The sequence below is a fragment of the Mirounga angustirostris genome, unplaced genomic scaffold (assembly GCF_029215605.1).
Source record: "Mirounga angustirostris isolate CCGP_5_RB_7025 unplaced genomic scaffold, mMirAng1.0.hap1 SCAF_6, whole genome shotgun sequence".
NCBI classification, from domain to species: domain Eukaryota; kingdom Metazoa; phylum Chordata; class Mammalia; order Carnivora; family Phocidae; genus Mirounga; species Mirounga angustirostris.
The window spans coordinates 102,644,260-102,660,969 of record NW_026991714.1 but is presented as its reverse complement, the minus strand read 5'-3'; the positions used below and the strand labels follow the sequence as shown (position 1 = coordinate 102,660,969).

Below are 16,710 nucleotides of genomic sequence, written 5' to 3'. Positions count from 1 at the left end.
TCTTTATTTCCTTCTGTGTGCCCCTCACATCTTTGTTGCAGCATTCTTTTCATAGTTTTAATCAGTATATAATTGTTTCCATATATTAAACATGGTCTACATATTGGCACAACTTAATAGCTACATATTTCTAAATAATTTACCATAATTTTCATAGTTAATCTCATGTTGTTTGGCATTTGGGTTGCTTTCAGTTATCCTTATTATGAATAGCATGCAATACATATGTTTGTACAATAGTTGTTTTCTTGGGATAAATTTCTTGAAGAGAATTACAGAGTTAAATGTATGTTTTAGCTTCGTTATTTTAACTGTGCACTGCCAGATTACTTTGCAGAAGAATTGGACCAATATGAAGTACTTTTAGCAATGAATCCATAGACCTCTTTCTCCACAGGCCCACTTCATTGGGTTTTGGTCATTTTTACTTATTTTGCTTGGTGGCTACATAGTAGTGAATTACACTTGGTTTAATTTACATTTCTTTGATTTTCTAATGATTTTTAATTAAAAAAAATTACTGTCTACTTTTTCAAGTGTATAAACTGTATATCTCATTTGACTACTTATTAAGTACAATCTGAGTAAAAACTATTTAGAAGTTTCTTTGCTTACAAACAGGTTTAATTCTTGAACACTTTTGTAAGCCCATTTGTTAAAAGTACAAAGTGACTGTGTACAAGTGTCTGTTATTGCCATCTGTTGGTGGCAAGCAGAGATGTGCTTTTTACTCTGGTTTATAGTTTTGTTAACTGAAATAAATTATATGCATTCGTTTTTGGTTTGGATAATAGGTTTTAATGAGTAATATTTATTTTTTTAATTATAATTCTCCTTTTGTTTGTGTAGAAGTTTTAGCTCTACCGATATTTCATTATATTTGTCTTTTACATAAAATTTTTAAGTAGTTACAATTAAATATTTTTTCCCTATTCTGCCACCTTTTCCCTTTTCTCTTGTTAGACTAGGTCTGGGTTCAGATTCTAGTTTCTCATAGTGGCTATATGACCTCAGGCAAATTACTTCGCTTTTCTGAGTCTCAGTTTTTTTATCTTCAAAATGAAGATAATAGTACCTACTTCATAATCTTACAGGTATTGATATAATGACTGAAATAATTTTTGGTTCATAGTTCACTGATTTCTTCAGATAAAGTTTTCTGTTATATGTCAAATTCTGTGAACTATCAAGTAGCAGTTTTAATTGGTATCTCATTAAATCCATACCTGCATCTAGGAAGTTTTGTTTTAATATTTAGTTTTCTAAACTAAGATCAAGATCTGTTGCTATATATAATTAGTTCATTTACTATAATTACTGCATTTAATATATTTAATGTAGTTATTCCATTTAAAATCACATAGTTTTTCTCTGTAAAAAATCTGTTATTATCAAGTTAAATTAATACTATAGTATTTTTTATCCTTATTACAACTGGTATCTCTTAACATATTTTTTGTGTATAAGGTATATATTATGTATTAGTGGGTTTATCTTATGACAACTTGGATCAGCAGAATTATTTCCTATGGTAATTTTTATTTTGTTTTCCTTTTAAAAATGTCATTTGCATAAGGCTTGTTACTTATTTTTCTACATTTTACCTTTATTTCTTTTTTTTTAACAAATTTGTATCAATATTAATAGTTTTTTAATAGTATTTTAAATAGGAGTGATGATAGGTAATGCTTTAGTCCTCTTCCTATAAAAAAATTTCCTTGTTAAGTCTATTACAGTTGGTTTAGATACTTATGATTTATATGAGGATAGACAATCATTTTTGGGATTCAACCGGGAATATGTATAAATTTTTATTATATTCCAAATGAGATTTATGTATCTAATCAACATTTTCCTCTCAATGATAAATTATGCTTATTTATCCACTTGTTAATATCACTCTTGCACTCCAGAGATGAATTAAGTTTGATCATTAAAGAGGTGGTATAGTTTAGTGAAAAGGATCAATGGTCTAGGTATCTTGGCGTTATCATTATGCTAGCTGTGTAATCTTGGGAGAAGTTTCTTAACTTCCCAGGATCTTCTTTCTCATCCATGGATTGAAGGAATAGAAAGGAAATAATTTTAAAAATTGGTAAGCTGTCATTTATGACAGTGTTTCTATGTGAAAATACACTGAGTTCCAACTTTGAATGAAATAGATCTCCCTTCACTGCCAACATAGCAGGTATAATTACTCCTCATTTCTTCACCTTTCCATACCAAGTATTAGGAGTAGAGACTCCAAGAAAATTTTAAGAATATGAATCTGGGAGTTTGTATGGAGGAATGAGAATGGCTTGGGGAGACAATTGAGGAATGGAGGAAATGGGAGGAGATTAGAATAGATACTAGGATGGGATAGGGAAAAGAGCTACTGGAACTGGGTTTATTTCCCTTCCTTAATCACATTCCTGTACTTCTTTCCCTTAACTCTGTACATCTTTTCTCCTTTCCTTTCACCATGATAGCATGCCTTTGGTCCTCTCCTTCCCCTTTTCCTACTCAGCAGTAGAACCATCCAATGAGCTGGGCATGGGGAGAAATCTGACTTAGAAAGAAAACTTGGTGGCGTGGGGATTGCTGTGGAGGCCGAATAAAAGTTTAGCTTCTCTGGGGAAAGGGAGAGAGCAGGAATGGAGCTATCCCAGTGGCAGGAAGGAAAGAATAGTTTTTGCATATTTAAGGCTGAGACTGGGTAAAGGAATAAGACTTTCTTCTTAAGTGATAATCTTTGGTATTCTGTATTGTTTAATGTATATGTGGAGTTATTTTTAAAGGCAAAAATTTGCATAAACATTGCATGTATGAGTGCAAGTAGCATTCCTTTTAGAGGTATTTAATCATTAAAGAGAATTTCTGAACACTGATTTCTGTGATATTTAGAATGCATACTATTTCTTTCAGATATTTATCTTTTGTCTTGAGTTTGGTAAAGGAAATACATAATCCACATGTTTTACAGTTTTACTAAACTAAAACTTTGCATTTCCTATAATGGAATCATGTATCTCTGCATTAGAATGGAAGATACGGAAAGCTCAAATGAAACATTTCTGCTGCCTACTCTTAGAACTATTACTTGCTTTGAAACAATCTGTTGCTATTTCTGCAAAAAGATGTCCCTCAAGCTCCCAGATTGGATTGGGAACAGAAAGCACATACTGTTGATCCTGAGTATGTGCAAAAGTTCTACATTCAGATTCAAGAAATTATGTGTTCTTGTTATTTATGGAGTGTGGGAGGCTTAGCCTTTCCGTTATTCGAAGTGGGTAAGATTTTCCACTGAGGTAGTTGATAAAGTTACCTACATTTCTCTGTATATACTATAGATTTTGCCAGTGTTGGTGTCCTTGAAGAACCACATGAGTTTGTATATCATTTGTGTCATTACCCTTCACTTAACATACTCCCATGGGTGACACATTTCCTTAGGGGTATCAATATAAATGTGCGATTGTTGTTTGCACAGTCTTTTATCAGTCTTATGTGTTTTCACGTGTTTTTTTTCTGTCCCTAATTTGTCTACTTCCATCAAATATTATAGTCATTCTGTCCATAATTTCTTCTGAACACATACCTTTTAAGAAATCTTTCCTTTAGAGTTCTACCTAGTGGCATCCCTCTTTTATTCACCAGATCCTACAGTACTACATTTTTCAAATTTCGAATATGAGGGCCTTCATTTTTCTCCCTTTCTTTCTACATTCATTCTTCAGTACCACTGCCAAGTTAAATCTCTATCTTTTTATTTGTCTCAACCACCTTTTCTTCATCATTCACTTCCTTTTTTCTGGACTCTCCATCTGAAGAACGGCTCATATATGGCAATAAAAAAGGTACAGACCAGACAGAGTAATACTGTTTTGAAATATGACTTCATGTTATCCTCATGTCCATGTAAGTTAGCACATTCATTGAGTACTATTTATGCAGAGTCCTTTTGGGCCTTGTGCAAATTTAGTGTAAGTGCTATCTGAGATAGAATTTGATGTTTTTAGAAGTCATATTCCAAGATTTCTGTCTTTCTGTGCATGGAAATATTTTTCCCTCTTTTTCATTCCTCTTGTTTTAAAACTTCATTCTTTTGCTTATTTGTAATGTTTTGTACTTTTCCCTGCATGATTAGGGGTGTTTGATTGTCTGTCTTATTCCCCAGAGTAATCTTACTGTGGACATTTACTTTAATATTATGCATGATGTGTTTGTAGACTGATTTAAAATCCTGACTTGTATAGTGTTTTTATAGTCCAGTGATTTTTTAAAATTTGAAATCAGTATAGTTTACATATTATTCAGTTTTACAGATACATAAATTAAGGCTGAAAATATGAATGTACCTCATTGCAGCCATCCTCTCCCATCCCCATCCTCCTCTCCCCCAGTCTAGCTGTTTTTAAAATTCTGTCAATTTTAAAACAATGTTTATCTTAATTCACTCAAAAGAAATCAGACTTACCTTATGTCCTTGGACAAAACAGTTAATAAACTTAGTTTCTTTGTCTCAAAAATGAGGAGATTAAACTTTGCAATATTCCTAATGTCTCTTCAAATTCTAATGTTTTATGATTCTGAGACTTTTAGTAATTATTTTTGGCGTCTTAAAAATAGCTGTGTAGTACCATAGTACCTACGCAGTTTTGAACTTGGAAAAGCTGAGGCTTCAGTGCTCGTAATATTACCCTTTAGAGCATCATAAACATAGTCCTGGAGCCTATTTTCTCTAAAATATGTCTTTTGTTTTTGTCTTTGAAATTGGATTTCTTTTCTGTTTCCTTGCAGTAAGGTCCAGTCATCATCTTAGTTTTTAATTATATGGTGTTTGGGGGCTGCTTGAATTTTAAATGAGATGCTCTAGCCTAGAAGACTTATGGTTGTTCAGACCTCTGTATATCCATGGCCCCTTTTAGTCTAGTTTCTTTAGCCTTTCCTTAACTTTCTCCTCAACCGCGGTGCTTCTATATGTGTTTTCATCATGCTGAAGCACAGCTCTAAGGAACCACACTCTTGGGTCCAGAGTGATTCTAGTTGCTATATATAACAGGACTGAGATTGTTGTTGTTCTTTCTGGAGGCCAAGGGAAGGAAGATACAACTTTGAGTTTTTCTTCAGCTGAAGATCGAGTTATTTTGATATATTCTCTTCTGTATCAGTGATAGGCAGTATAGCTAACCCTTTAGAGAGGAAATATGAGTGATCCTTTAGCCGTGTTTTTTAGGGAATCTTTCTCATTGTTCACTCTCCTTGTGTCATACTCACCTTAGGGATGTAAGAGCTTGTATATATTTGCATGACCTTGAGGACATTTCCATGAGATTAAGATGTGTGGTATTGTTGATATGCTGGTATCGTCCTTAGTTCAGCGTCGTCTGCACAGTAGTTATTTCATACCATTGTTTTTAAACCCATTTAGAATAAAGAACTTACTCTGTCATAGTAAGATGGGATATTTCCAGCCTGCATGTCAAAGGCTTTTATAATAGTTAAACAGAGGCCTATACAGAGTTGTATAGTTGTTACCAATTCTTGTTTGTTAGTCTGCATGCATTGGCCCTCATGAGAATTAAACAAAGACTATAGGATTCTTAGCCTTTTTTTTTTTTTTTTTTTTTTTGTCCTCTGGTTTGTGATACAAGTTGGGTTCTAGTTTCTTTCCCATTGCTATTTTAATGATTAGCAGTAGTGTGAGAGTCATAATGTTTGTGGATTACTTTTCATTTGTATCTGTATCAGACCCCAGTATTAGACCAGGGCTGAGCTAAACATTGAAGGAGTGAGAGGCTTTCTGGTGGCAGAGAGTTTGGTGTTGGTTAAGATGAGCGTGGGATAGGGTAATAGAATGGTGCAAGTGTGGATGCCCTAAACTTGAGTCTTTTTTTCTATTTATTCCATTGAAAGTAGGTTCAGCTGCAGCCCGGAAAGAAATCATAAGAAACAAAATTCGAGCAATTGGCAAGATGGCAAGGGTCTTCTCTGTTCTCAGGTAATGATATATTTTCCTGATTATTTGCTTTACAGAACTTCTTTATTGTACTTTGCTGTAAGCAGTGTCCTGTTTGACACCTAAAAGCAATTTAGTAGCATTCTTCCTATAAAGAAGTTATTTGTACATTTACATATTGAAGAAGGGAAGACAAGTCCCTTTAAAACTAGGGTTTTTGACTCTTGTGCTTATTATTGCTCACTTTGAGTATGTGTTACTCTTCTGTGATGAAAGTACTAGTTCTACACCTTGAAAATTAGAGCAGGATAAGAAGGAGAGGGTACCTTTTAGAGTATTCCTGGTGAACTTGCTCGTCCATATAGGAAGTTCCTTTTGTTGGAGCCACAAATTATCTTCTTAGGGTTAATTCAGGAAGACTAGGTTTAAAGGCACGTGTAAATGAGTCATTCCTTAAAAATTTGTTTGCAAATCGCACTACTGGGTATTTACCCCAAAGATACAAGTGTAGTGATCAGAAGGGTCACATGCACCCCAATGTTTATAGCAGCAGTGTCCACAATAGCCAAACTGTGGAAAGAGCCTAGATGTCCATCAACAGATGAATGGATAAAAAGATGTGGTATATATATATACAATGGAATATTATGCAGCCATCAAAAAATGAAATCTTGGCCATTTGCAACGACGTGGAGGGAACTGGAGGGTATTATGCTGAGCGAAATAAGTCAATCAGAGAAAGACATGTATCATATGACCTCACCGATATGAGGAATTCTTAATCTCAGGAAACAAACTGAGGGTTGCTGGAGTGGGAGGTGGGGTGGGAGGGATGAGGTGACTGGGTGATAAGACACTGGGGAGGGTATGTGCTCTGGTAAGCGCTGTGAATTGTGCAAGACTGTTGAATCTCAGATCTGTACCTCTGAAACAAATGATGCAATATATGTTAAGAAAAAAAAAAGAAGAAGAAGATAGCAGGAGGGGAAGAATGAAGGGGGGTGGAAATCTGAGGGGGAGATGAACCATGAGAGACAATGGACTCTGAAAAACAAACTGAGGGTTCTCGAGGGGAGGGGCGGTGGGGGGATGGGTTAGCCTGGTGATGGGTATTAAAGAGGGCACGTTCTGCATGGAGCACTGGGTGTTATGCACAAACAATGAATCATGGAACACTACATCAAAAACTAATGATGTAATGTATGGTGATTAACATAACAATAAAAAATTACCAAAAAAATTGTTTGCAAATCGCACTACTGGGTATTTACCCCAAACATACAAATGTAGTGATCAGAAGGGTCATATGCACCCCAATGTTATAGCAGCAATGTCCACAATAGCCAAACTATGGAAAGAGCCTAGATGTCCATCAACAGATGAATGGATAAAAAGATGTGGTATATATATACAATGGAATATTATGCAGCCATCAAAAAATGACATCTTGCCATTTGCAATGACATGGATGGAACTAGAGGGTATTATGCTAAGCGAAATAAGTCAGTCAGAGAAAGAAAGTATCATATGATCTCACTGATACGAGGAATTTGAGAAACAAGATAGAGGATCATAGGGGAAGGGAGGGAAAAATGAAACAAGACGAAACCAGAGAGGGAGACAAACCATAAGAGACTCTTAATCTCAGGAAACAAACTGAGGGTTGCTGGAGTGGAGGGGTGTGGGAGTGATGGGGTGACTGGGTGATGGACATTGGGGAGGGTAAGTACTATGGTGAGCGCTGTGAATTGTGTAAGACTGATGAATCACAGACCTATACCCCTGAAACAAATAATACATTATATGTTAATAAAAAAAATATTTAAAAATTTGTTTGCAAAACTGGTTGTATCAGACATTTGAAATTTACAGCATAGAAATACCATATTTTCTCAATTGTATGATTCTCATGATGAATCTCATCATATATTTAATAAAGCTTTTCAGAAAAAACAATATATGCCTCAGTTGTAAGGCATACCCTCTTATCTGAAATATTTAAAATACGGAACAATGTCTTATCTTGGAATTGAGGAAAATATGGTAATAACGATGAATGTCATAAATTATATACATGGCCTACCTCTGGGCCCCATTTCCTCTTTTAAACTAAGAACTGTTGGAAGTCTCTGATATCTGTTATATCTCTTTGCTATAGGGAGGAGAGTGAAAGTGTGCTGACACTCAAGGGCCTGACTCCCACAGGGATGTTGCCTAGTGGAGTGTTGGCTGGAGGACGGCAGACCCTGCAAAGTGGTAATGATGTTATGCAACTTGCTGTGCCTCAGATGGACTGGGGCACACCTCACTCTTTTGCTAACAGTACACATAATGCATGCAGGGAATTCCTTCTGCTTTTTAGTTCCTGTCTCAGCAGCTGACACAGGGAGAATACTATATGATAGGTAGTGTCTGGTTAATAACCTGACCAGGGCAGAAAATTGATAGAATGGGTATTCCTTTCAATTGAAAATAATGGTCAGTCTCTCAGCTTTCAATGAAATGATATGGGAGCAGCTCATATCATAATGTCTAAATATTTATTTTTTTTGTTTGTCTAATGCACCCTTTTCTTTTAAAAGCCCCAGTTTCAGAATGTGAATCAAGGATGTCCATATTACTAAAATGGAAATGTAATTCCAAGTTTCTTATTTTTTATTTTTTTAATTTATGTAATTGTATTAGACTATGCTTATATTTTCAGATACTTAATTTTAGAATTAACAATCTGCTTGGGCCCCAAACCTTACTTATGCACTTCACTTGCCAAAAGATTTGTGCAAGGTTTTGTACCCTGGTAAATGATGCCAAAGTTTGTTTTCTGTGGTGTTTGTCAAATGTTCTATGTATAATTGACTGTCTGTAACATGCTGTTTTCTTCCTCTGCAGATGTAGCTGCTTTCCTAAATCTGTCTGTCTTTCTTTAGGTTAGCTGTATGTCTGTAAAAGTATGTTAAATTAAATTACTCTATCAGACGCTTGTCTGTCTTTTGATGTAGAAGCAACTTTGTAGCACCTTGTTTTGAGGTTTGCTGCATTTGTTGCTGTACTTTGTGCATTCTGAACATGAATGTAACATTAGATATTAAGTCATTGTTATAAGGGGTTGAATTTAAATCCTGTAAGTCAAAATTGAAAGGGTGTTATTAAGTGTGCCTTTATTTTGCATGAAAATAAAAAGAATTATACCTAAAGCATTCCTGTAATCTGGCTCATTGAATATTTTATATTAAAAAAAAACTTATTTTTTTGGCGTAAATATTTGTGTAAATACTGGGTTAACTTTTTGAAAGCCCATTACAGATTAAATAGAAGAGAGTGATGTGAATGTTTTAGAGTATACACAATAACTCAAAGTCTAGATTTCTTTCCCTTGTGGTTGGAAAGCAAAATATCTGATATGGAATAGCTTTAATTTATGTGTTTTATTGTAGCCACTTTTGACAGCCCTCCAAGGGTTATTGCTCTGTTAAAATAGGCAGCAAGAGATCTGATGTTTTCCTTAATCATGGCTGACTTTCTTCCTGGTGTTGTAATTAGTGAATTTTTTAAAGCAAAAAATAATTTAAAATTTTGAATAAATTTAAAGTAGATTGACTTTTCACAGTCTCATTTCACTCAGTCTCATAATGCCTAAATAAATAAGCAAATTTTTCCTGTAGACAAATAATTTCTACTTGTAGCCTATACATGTTCTATTTTATATGTTAGTGTGTTGTCTACTACCACCGCTGGTATATGTGAGAAGTACAGCTATGTTTTAAAATGATAGTTTCAAATTTTCGTGCTGAATGAGGTTTCCTTTTTTTTTTAATTAAAAGAAAAACTGCTTTGATTTTCTTTATATTCCTTGCCCTCCATTTTTTTATATTATAGACATTAGCAAAATGAGCTAAAAATGATTTTGCTAAAACAAAGATCTTGAACATTCAATAAAACTAGCAAAAGTGTTAATAGAAAAGGATGAACTTTAGTAGCTTGAAATATGTTATACCCTTTCTCTTTTTTGTTCATAAAAGGAAAACTGAAAGGCCTCACACTTTAATAAATCTCCACTACAATCATCTCTCCATTATCCTTGGGTGTATTATTACTTTTACATTGTATCTGCAGCAAATCTTTCTTCCGGATTTCATAATTAGTACCTGCCAATTACATGCTTTGTTGGCATCTCAGCACTCATTCTTAATTTGCATGCAGCCTGAAGCTCAGTCTTCCGACTTTGAACTCACCCCCAACTTCAGGGAAGGTTTGAAAGGCAGCTTTACTGAAGGGACTATATTCCCAGCATAGAGTGAATTATAGGACAGTGCTGAGTTTAAGGGGTCTAATTTGGGAAACTAGATAGCTCCCTAGCTGTGCCGGTGCTGGCGCTTGATAGTGTGGAGCAATTTTCCTAGCATAATATGATAAACCCATTTTGAAGCACATAACAAAACTCACACAGAAGCTGCATCTGTGTGATTTAAATTTTTTTTCTAATATTTTGTTTTAGTAGACATGTTCCCTGATGTGAATAAGTGAGAGTTAAGTATTGCAGAAAGGTTTTAAAATTCTAATACCTCAGTCCTGTTGTCAGAAAATAAGTCCAGTTGCCTTCTCAATAACCTTAAAGTTAATTTATATTTCTTGAGTGTTTTCACAAACTACACAACTTTTTTGGAGTTGGAATTAATATACTTTATGTGCATTTTCTTCATGGAAATTTATTTGGGAGCTAGCCCTATAATGCTACCTTCACCAGGACATATATGGGAAAATACGTGGCCATCTCTTTTAGTAATGCCAAATTCTTCTTCATTATTTTTCCCGTGTAGTATTGAGGAACACAGTTTGTGACAGCACTGTATACAGACTTACTAAGGACATGTCAGGCTGCCCTATGAAACTGAAAACAAATAGAGGAAGAATAGTGCCTTTCAGATAGAACTTTACAATTATCAAATCTCTTTCCAGCTTAATGTTTAAGCTTCAAATGACCTTTTTTTTCCAATTCTAAACATTCAAGCTTGACATGGTATGCAATTTTGAGTGTGATATGTATTTTGTATCCTAAAAGGGATTAGGAGCATTTAGAAGCTTCTAGAAAGAGCAGAGAATATAATTTGATCTAGAACATGCTTTTACATATAAAATTAAAACGATTTCAGAAGTATGTTGTTACAGTTCATAATTTGAAAAATTTATTAATAGACTTTTAAACTACTGATGCACTCAAACAGATACTAATTTTTGCAGTGATATCAGGTTTTATTTTTAATTTATTACCATATATAATACAAGTTATGAAATATTTCATATAAAATCACTTCTTTTACCATAAGCTCTTTAAAACATTCTGATAGGCATTTTTTTCCCCATTCAGTGTCTAAATTATAAAGAAAATAGTCCATATTTTGAAGAGTAGAAGTTGTAGGGCTGATCAAGTAGAGGTGGATCATTTATCCCAGTTTTATGTCTGGGAAGATACAAAGTATATTCCCGGTGTACAAAGCTAGATTTTTTTAAATGGTGATTTGTATAGTGGGTATACAATAAATATGTCTGCTTGAATTTGTAATAACAGTTAAGGAAGATTAATTTTTTTTTTATTCAGTGTTCATCCTACCTCTTTTGGGTCCCCAACTCACTTTACTATGTGGTTAAGATCAATGAATTTCTGATTAGTCTACTTTAATTCCTTAGATTAATCAGTTTTCTTTCACATTAATAACTGCTTTGGACAAAACTTATTATTTCTAAATCTAATTGCCCTCATTGTAGAAGAAGCAAAATAGAAAGGATGGGGCATTGTTGTTATAAATATTCTGAGTGTGTGTACTTTGGGTAATGGGGAGAATTTGCAATATTGTCAGGAAATATTGTCCTCTGCAGTCTTTGATCCTGGTCCTCAATGTGGGTGCTTTATACAGTTTGAACCCAGAAATGAGCCAAAAGAATGTTGGGCTATAAAATGTATGACTAAATAATGTTGTGATTCTTCAAATAGGCCAGAGACAAGCTATACTAAGAATGCATTTCTCACTTATATGACCTATGTGTATTTCCATATCATACAGTGGTTAGAATTTATTGCCTGTAAGACTTCAGTTCTATCTTGATTCCTCTCTAGTTGGTAGATGGGCTTGAAAAGATGTACATTGGCCTTTCTATCTTCATTTGAGAATGCATGCTATTAGTACCAAGGCAGATTTGAGTTCATGATAAACTGATCATAAATAGCTTTTTTTTTAAAGGCTATAGATGTTATTATCTTTGGATATTTGCGACACCAATGTTAGCATAGAAAGGAAGTTCCTAATAGACAAGAGGGGTCCTTTAGGTTATCCACAAACAATAGAGCTACAGAACTATTCTACTTAGAGTAATTCACCAAGTTTACTGCCCTTAAGTTTCATTATAGCCATACTAGCTTCTGCAGCTTTTGCTATGCCTTATGAATTAGAAGCAACAGGAAAAGCATTACTGACCCTTTCTAGTTTGTATCTTATGGAACAACTGATAGTGAGAATTGTTTCAGTTAGATGATGCGGGGGAGGGGGAAGAATCTTCTGTTTGCTTTTCTGCTACAATTCTGCCATCATAATTTCACCATAGAGAACTTCATTGTGATTGTGATGGATGTGATATGATAAACATGTTGAAAAATTCTAAGGCCATCAAAATACTGAATTCACAATAGGTAATTAACACTGGAGTGCATTTGCATGGGTGCTGAGGTGTCTGTGTTTATATTAGGTCCATGTGTTCTGTGCTCTGAGCGATGTTGTCATAGTGCTGTGTGTAAACTGTGCTGTGTCAGGAATTGGGGGATTGATGGGGCTCTCTAATATGGATATTATTTATGTTAAATTGTAAATGATGATGTAGTATGGGATACTGTGATATTTTACGTGATCATTGCCTTTTCTGCTGTACAATATGACCCTTCTCATCTCTCTCATTCATTTTGCATGCCTCTGCTCACTTCTGTACAGCCACAGTTGAGGCTATTGAGGCTGAAAAAGGTACGATCAGAGTCCTTGCGCTGGGCAGAGATCTGTGGTGTGTGGGTGGGCATCAGAGAATTTCCTGTGGGTGTGTTTTACTCCTAGTTTGCACAGTTCAAGATGAATCAGACTCACTGACTCATCAAGTTTAATAGTCACATTCCTCTTTTTTTTTCTTTTCTTTTCTTTTCTTTTTCTTCTTTTTAAATTACAAGGACCAATTTTCATAGTGACAATCTGGTTTTCCCCTTTTCTAGTGTTGTGTACAACCAACATTTACTGTTCCTGAATTCTTTAGAGTGCAGCACGTTATGCTATATATTATAGCATTTGAAGTTGCAAAGAAAGATCTGTTCTACATTTTGCATGATTCTATGCTATTCAGATCATTTTTTTCCTAAGTGAAACCCCCTCTAGGTACAAGTTTGAGTTGGTTTTTACTTGTTTTCAGCAATTCACCTGAGAGTGCAGGAACTGTCACTATGATTTTTATTTATTTATTTTTTTGCTGTTTGGCCTAGCGTTTGCTGATAATATTATATTCATATATATCATATGTTGGCTTGATATTACACATTGCTAAATGCTTTGCCACCCCAACCATTTATTTGGTTCACATGCACAGACTCTGAGTCCCAGGGATTGCATATATTAAAGCAACCAGATTATAACCAGTGGAATGGAAATCTTTTGTATGCACAGTTTAATATGGAAAAGCATCATTCCAGATGAAGTGACTGAGAAATTATAACAATTGGAGGAGGATTGCCATTTATTTTGATTTGGGTTTCCAAAGAACATGCAGTGAATGGCCATTGAATTAAGGAAGACATTTCCTAAAATATGAAACTGAATACTTTTTACTATCAGCCAAATACAGATCTAACTTCTGGAGGCATTTCCCACCTTTTTCATTTCATTCTGGTGGTGATGGGGTGATGATACCTTGACCTCCAAGATAGTTCTTATCTGCTAAATTTTAACATACTTTGCCTCTTTCTTCTCCCAAGCTCTTGGTACAGATTTGTATGTCAGGGTTAACCTTGTTTAGCCCCCTCACTTGCCCCTACTCTTGTTGCTGCCTTACTGTGATAGTCACTGGTGATTTTAGGGTCTGAGGTAGGAGATAATTGGTATCATAGAAGTCAAACTGAGACCCTGAGATCATTGCCTGTAGGTTAATTTTGGGGTCAGGGAAGGGTTATTTTTGTGCGTTCTTTTTTAAAGGCTATGCTAACACTTGTCATCTATGAAGCTATCGTGTTTATATTTAGGTTTAAACATTTCACATTTTAAGGGGAAGTCTGGAATGGGGATAGGATTCAATTAAAGTAAGATTTAAATGTTGCTACATACAGCTAATTTCTTTCTTCTTAAAAATCATTAATTATGTTTTGAAATCTCAGAAATGTTTTTCTATTACTGACTTATCAAATTTGCATTTTGTTAAGCAATACGAGGATTCTCTCCACCACATAGAATCTGCAGTTTTGAAGAGGCAAAGGGTTTGGATAGGATCAATGAGAGAATGCCACCCCGGAAAGATGCTGTACAGCAAGATGGTTTCAATTCTCTGAACACCGCACATGCCACTGAGAACCACGGGACTGGCAACCATAGTGCCCAGTGACCCACGGCTTCCCAGGGACTCTCACATCTCGGGCCCCAAATGGACAGATCACCCCCAGGATCTGGAGGGGTCGGCCAAGCTGACTGTAAATGTCACAGTCCCTCTGGAGAAACCATTGTGCTTTTGAGACCCCAGCCCCCTTCCTGGATGGAGGCTTGAGGGCCCTGGGACATGTTGTGATATCTGATAAGATTGGGTCATCGCTGCCAAGGTGGAGAGCAGTGAGCAAGGGGCTTGGGGCAATTTCCAGTGGAGGGCAACTACACCTCCATTTATGCTTGTGGTTCACACATTAAGTTTACAAATGAGATTTCTTTTTCCCCTCAGTAGAATTAGATTTTGTTTTTTAACCATGACTTCAAATGCAATCCTAGGAGCTAATGTGGACTTTTTTTTTCCCCCATGAAATGTCTTTAAAGGATGAATTAGCATGGTCTTAAAATACATTTCTGAGGTTACTAAGCTGTATTTTGAATTATGGGCAAAATGCTGAGAAACCCAGTTGGCATTTATATAAAATGCTGACCTCAGGTCTATAGTTCTTAAATGTGGCTAATTCTGTAATATAGTCTTGGTATTTTTCAATTATGAATGCATAACCTATTTCTAGGCAGACTCTCTTACTTGAACACAAATCCAAAAACGAATTTAGAATATTTTTGCCCAGATCTTTTGAAATTTACACCCTAGAGATTTAAGAAGAAAACCTCTAAATTTCAAAATTATGAAGAATTACAGAATTACTCATTTAAGGTACTTTAAAAGAAGTTTGTACATTGTCAAAGTAAAATTTTAATTCAAATCATGTCTGTAAAACTTGACGTATTTTGTGTATGCATGTTTTCATTTTGCAAATATTTAATATATAGACCTATGATGTACAGGTACGACATGTATAGGTTACCTAGATGTTATGAGAAATTTTAGTTTATTGTGAGTACTCAAGTTGCTTAAATAGCCACCAGGGTGATTTGCTGCTGGCTTTCTATCATTTTTATGTTTTGATGCAAAGGAAATTTAAAAATGTTCTGGAAGTGTTTTTGATTAAGCAATGCAGCATAGAAGCAATGGTTCTGTTCAATCATTCGGATGTTAGTGGAAGCATAAAAGTCAAGATTGCATGTTGAACCTTTTCTTTTGATAGTTGCAGAACTGCTTGGTTAAACTAAATGGAACCATGTGCTGATTTTTCACAATTACTGACCTGTATTGATTGCCACTGTAGTTTGGTATTTCCCTTTACTTTGGTGGCCTGCTTCCCTCATGCCCTGGAATACAACTCAGAGCTCCAGGCAGCGGAACCATCTATTGTTTTGTTTGCCAGAAAGTGCACCCTGTATGGTCTCCTGTCTAAGTTGGAAATATTATGCATGTGCAGGACTATTCGAGTATTTTATAAACAGTAGCACACAATAAATTCCATGCATGGGCCGCTGCTCCTATCTCTGTGTTGGGTTTTATTTGGAAGATATAGTCTGATTTGACCTCATGCAAATCAGAGAATACTGTTACTAGAACTGGGATATAGCCTTCAGAGATTATCTCATGGATAGTTCATGGTAATTTGATAAATTTGTGTCTTCATAAATTTTTTTTTTTTTAACTTTGGTTACATTTGTCTTACATGAACATTAGTAACTGAAAACTAGAGTACTTTGGGTGCCTATTATAGGCCTCCTAAATCTAACATTTAAAATCACTATTTCACTTAACTTTTAATTGAAAGAAAATGTTCTTGTTTAGAGTTTTGTTATAATAGTATTGGCAATTTATTGGGTGTTTTAACAATAAGAAAAGGAATATTCATGATACTGTATTTTCTTGCCATCATATTCCTTTCTTTTCCATAATCAAAATAAGTATGAAATTTTGCAAATTGAGGGAAATTAGGATATTGCTCAACATTTTATAATATAATCATATAGTAACTTTAATTATAGTTTTCAACAATAATTATAATGATACACACTTTACAAAGCACTGATTTAAATTGAACTGTATATATTTGCCTTATTCCAGGCAAACAGAACTCAAATTGTTGATTAATACAGCTTTTAGTTGCTGTATTATTAGCTTGCATACATAGCAGTCCATGAGCTACCCTTAAAGTTACTATACACTGCATATGTTTAAAGGTTTTTCTGGATGTT

At 34.9% G+C, this 16,710-nt stretch overlaps 1 protein-coding gene across 7 annotated transcripts in view; it reads left to right on the top strand.

The window, feature by feature from the left end:
• PPP3CB (protein phosphatase 3 catalytic subunit beta) overlaps positions 1 to 16,002 on the top strand; it is a 53,571-nt gene extending 37,569 nt beyond the window's left edge. Inside the window, exons 11-15 of one of the 7 annotated variants that reach the window (XM_045878070.3) lie at positions 3,813 to 3,839; positions 5,902 to 5,983; positions 8,100 to 8,197; positions 12,919 to 12,948; positions 14,382 to 16,002. In XM_045878070.3, coding sequence (XP_045734026.1) covers positions 3,813 to 3,839; positions 5,902 to 5,983; positions 8,100 to 8,197; positions 12,919 to 12,948; positions 14,382 to 14,560 — 416 coding nt within the window. In that variant the 3' untranslated portion in view covers positions 14,561 to 16,002. Of the gene's footprint in view, positions 1 to 3,812; positions 3,840 to 5,898; positions 5,984 to 8,099; positions 8,198 to 12,918; positions 12,949 to 14,381 lie in introns of all 7 variants that reach the window. The other 6 variants (XM_045878069.3, XM_045878073.3, XM_045878071.3 and 3 more) reach the window with 6 other exon arrangements.
• Positions 16,003 to 16,710: the final 708 nt, after the last annotated feature.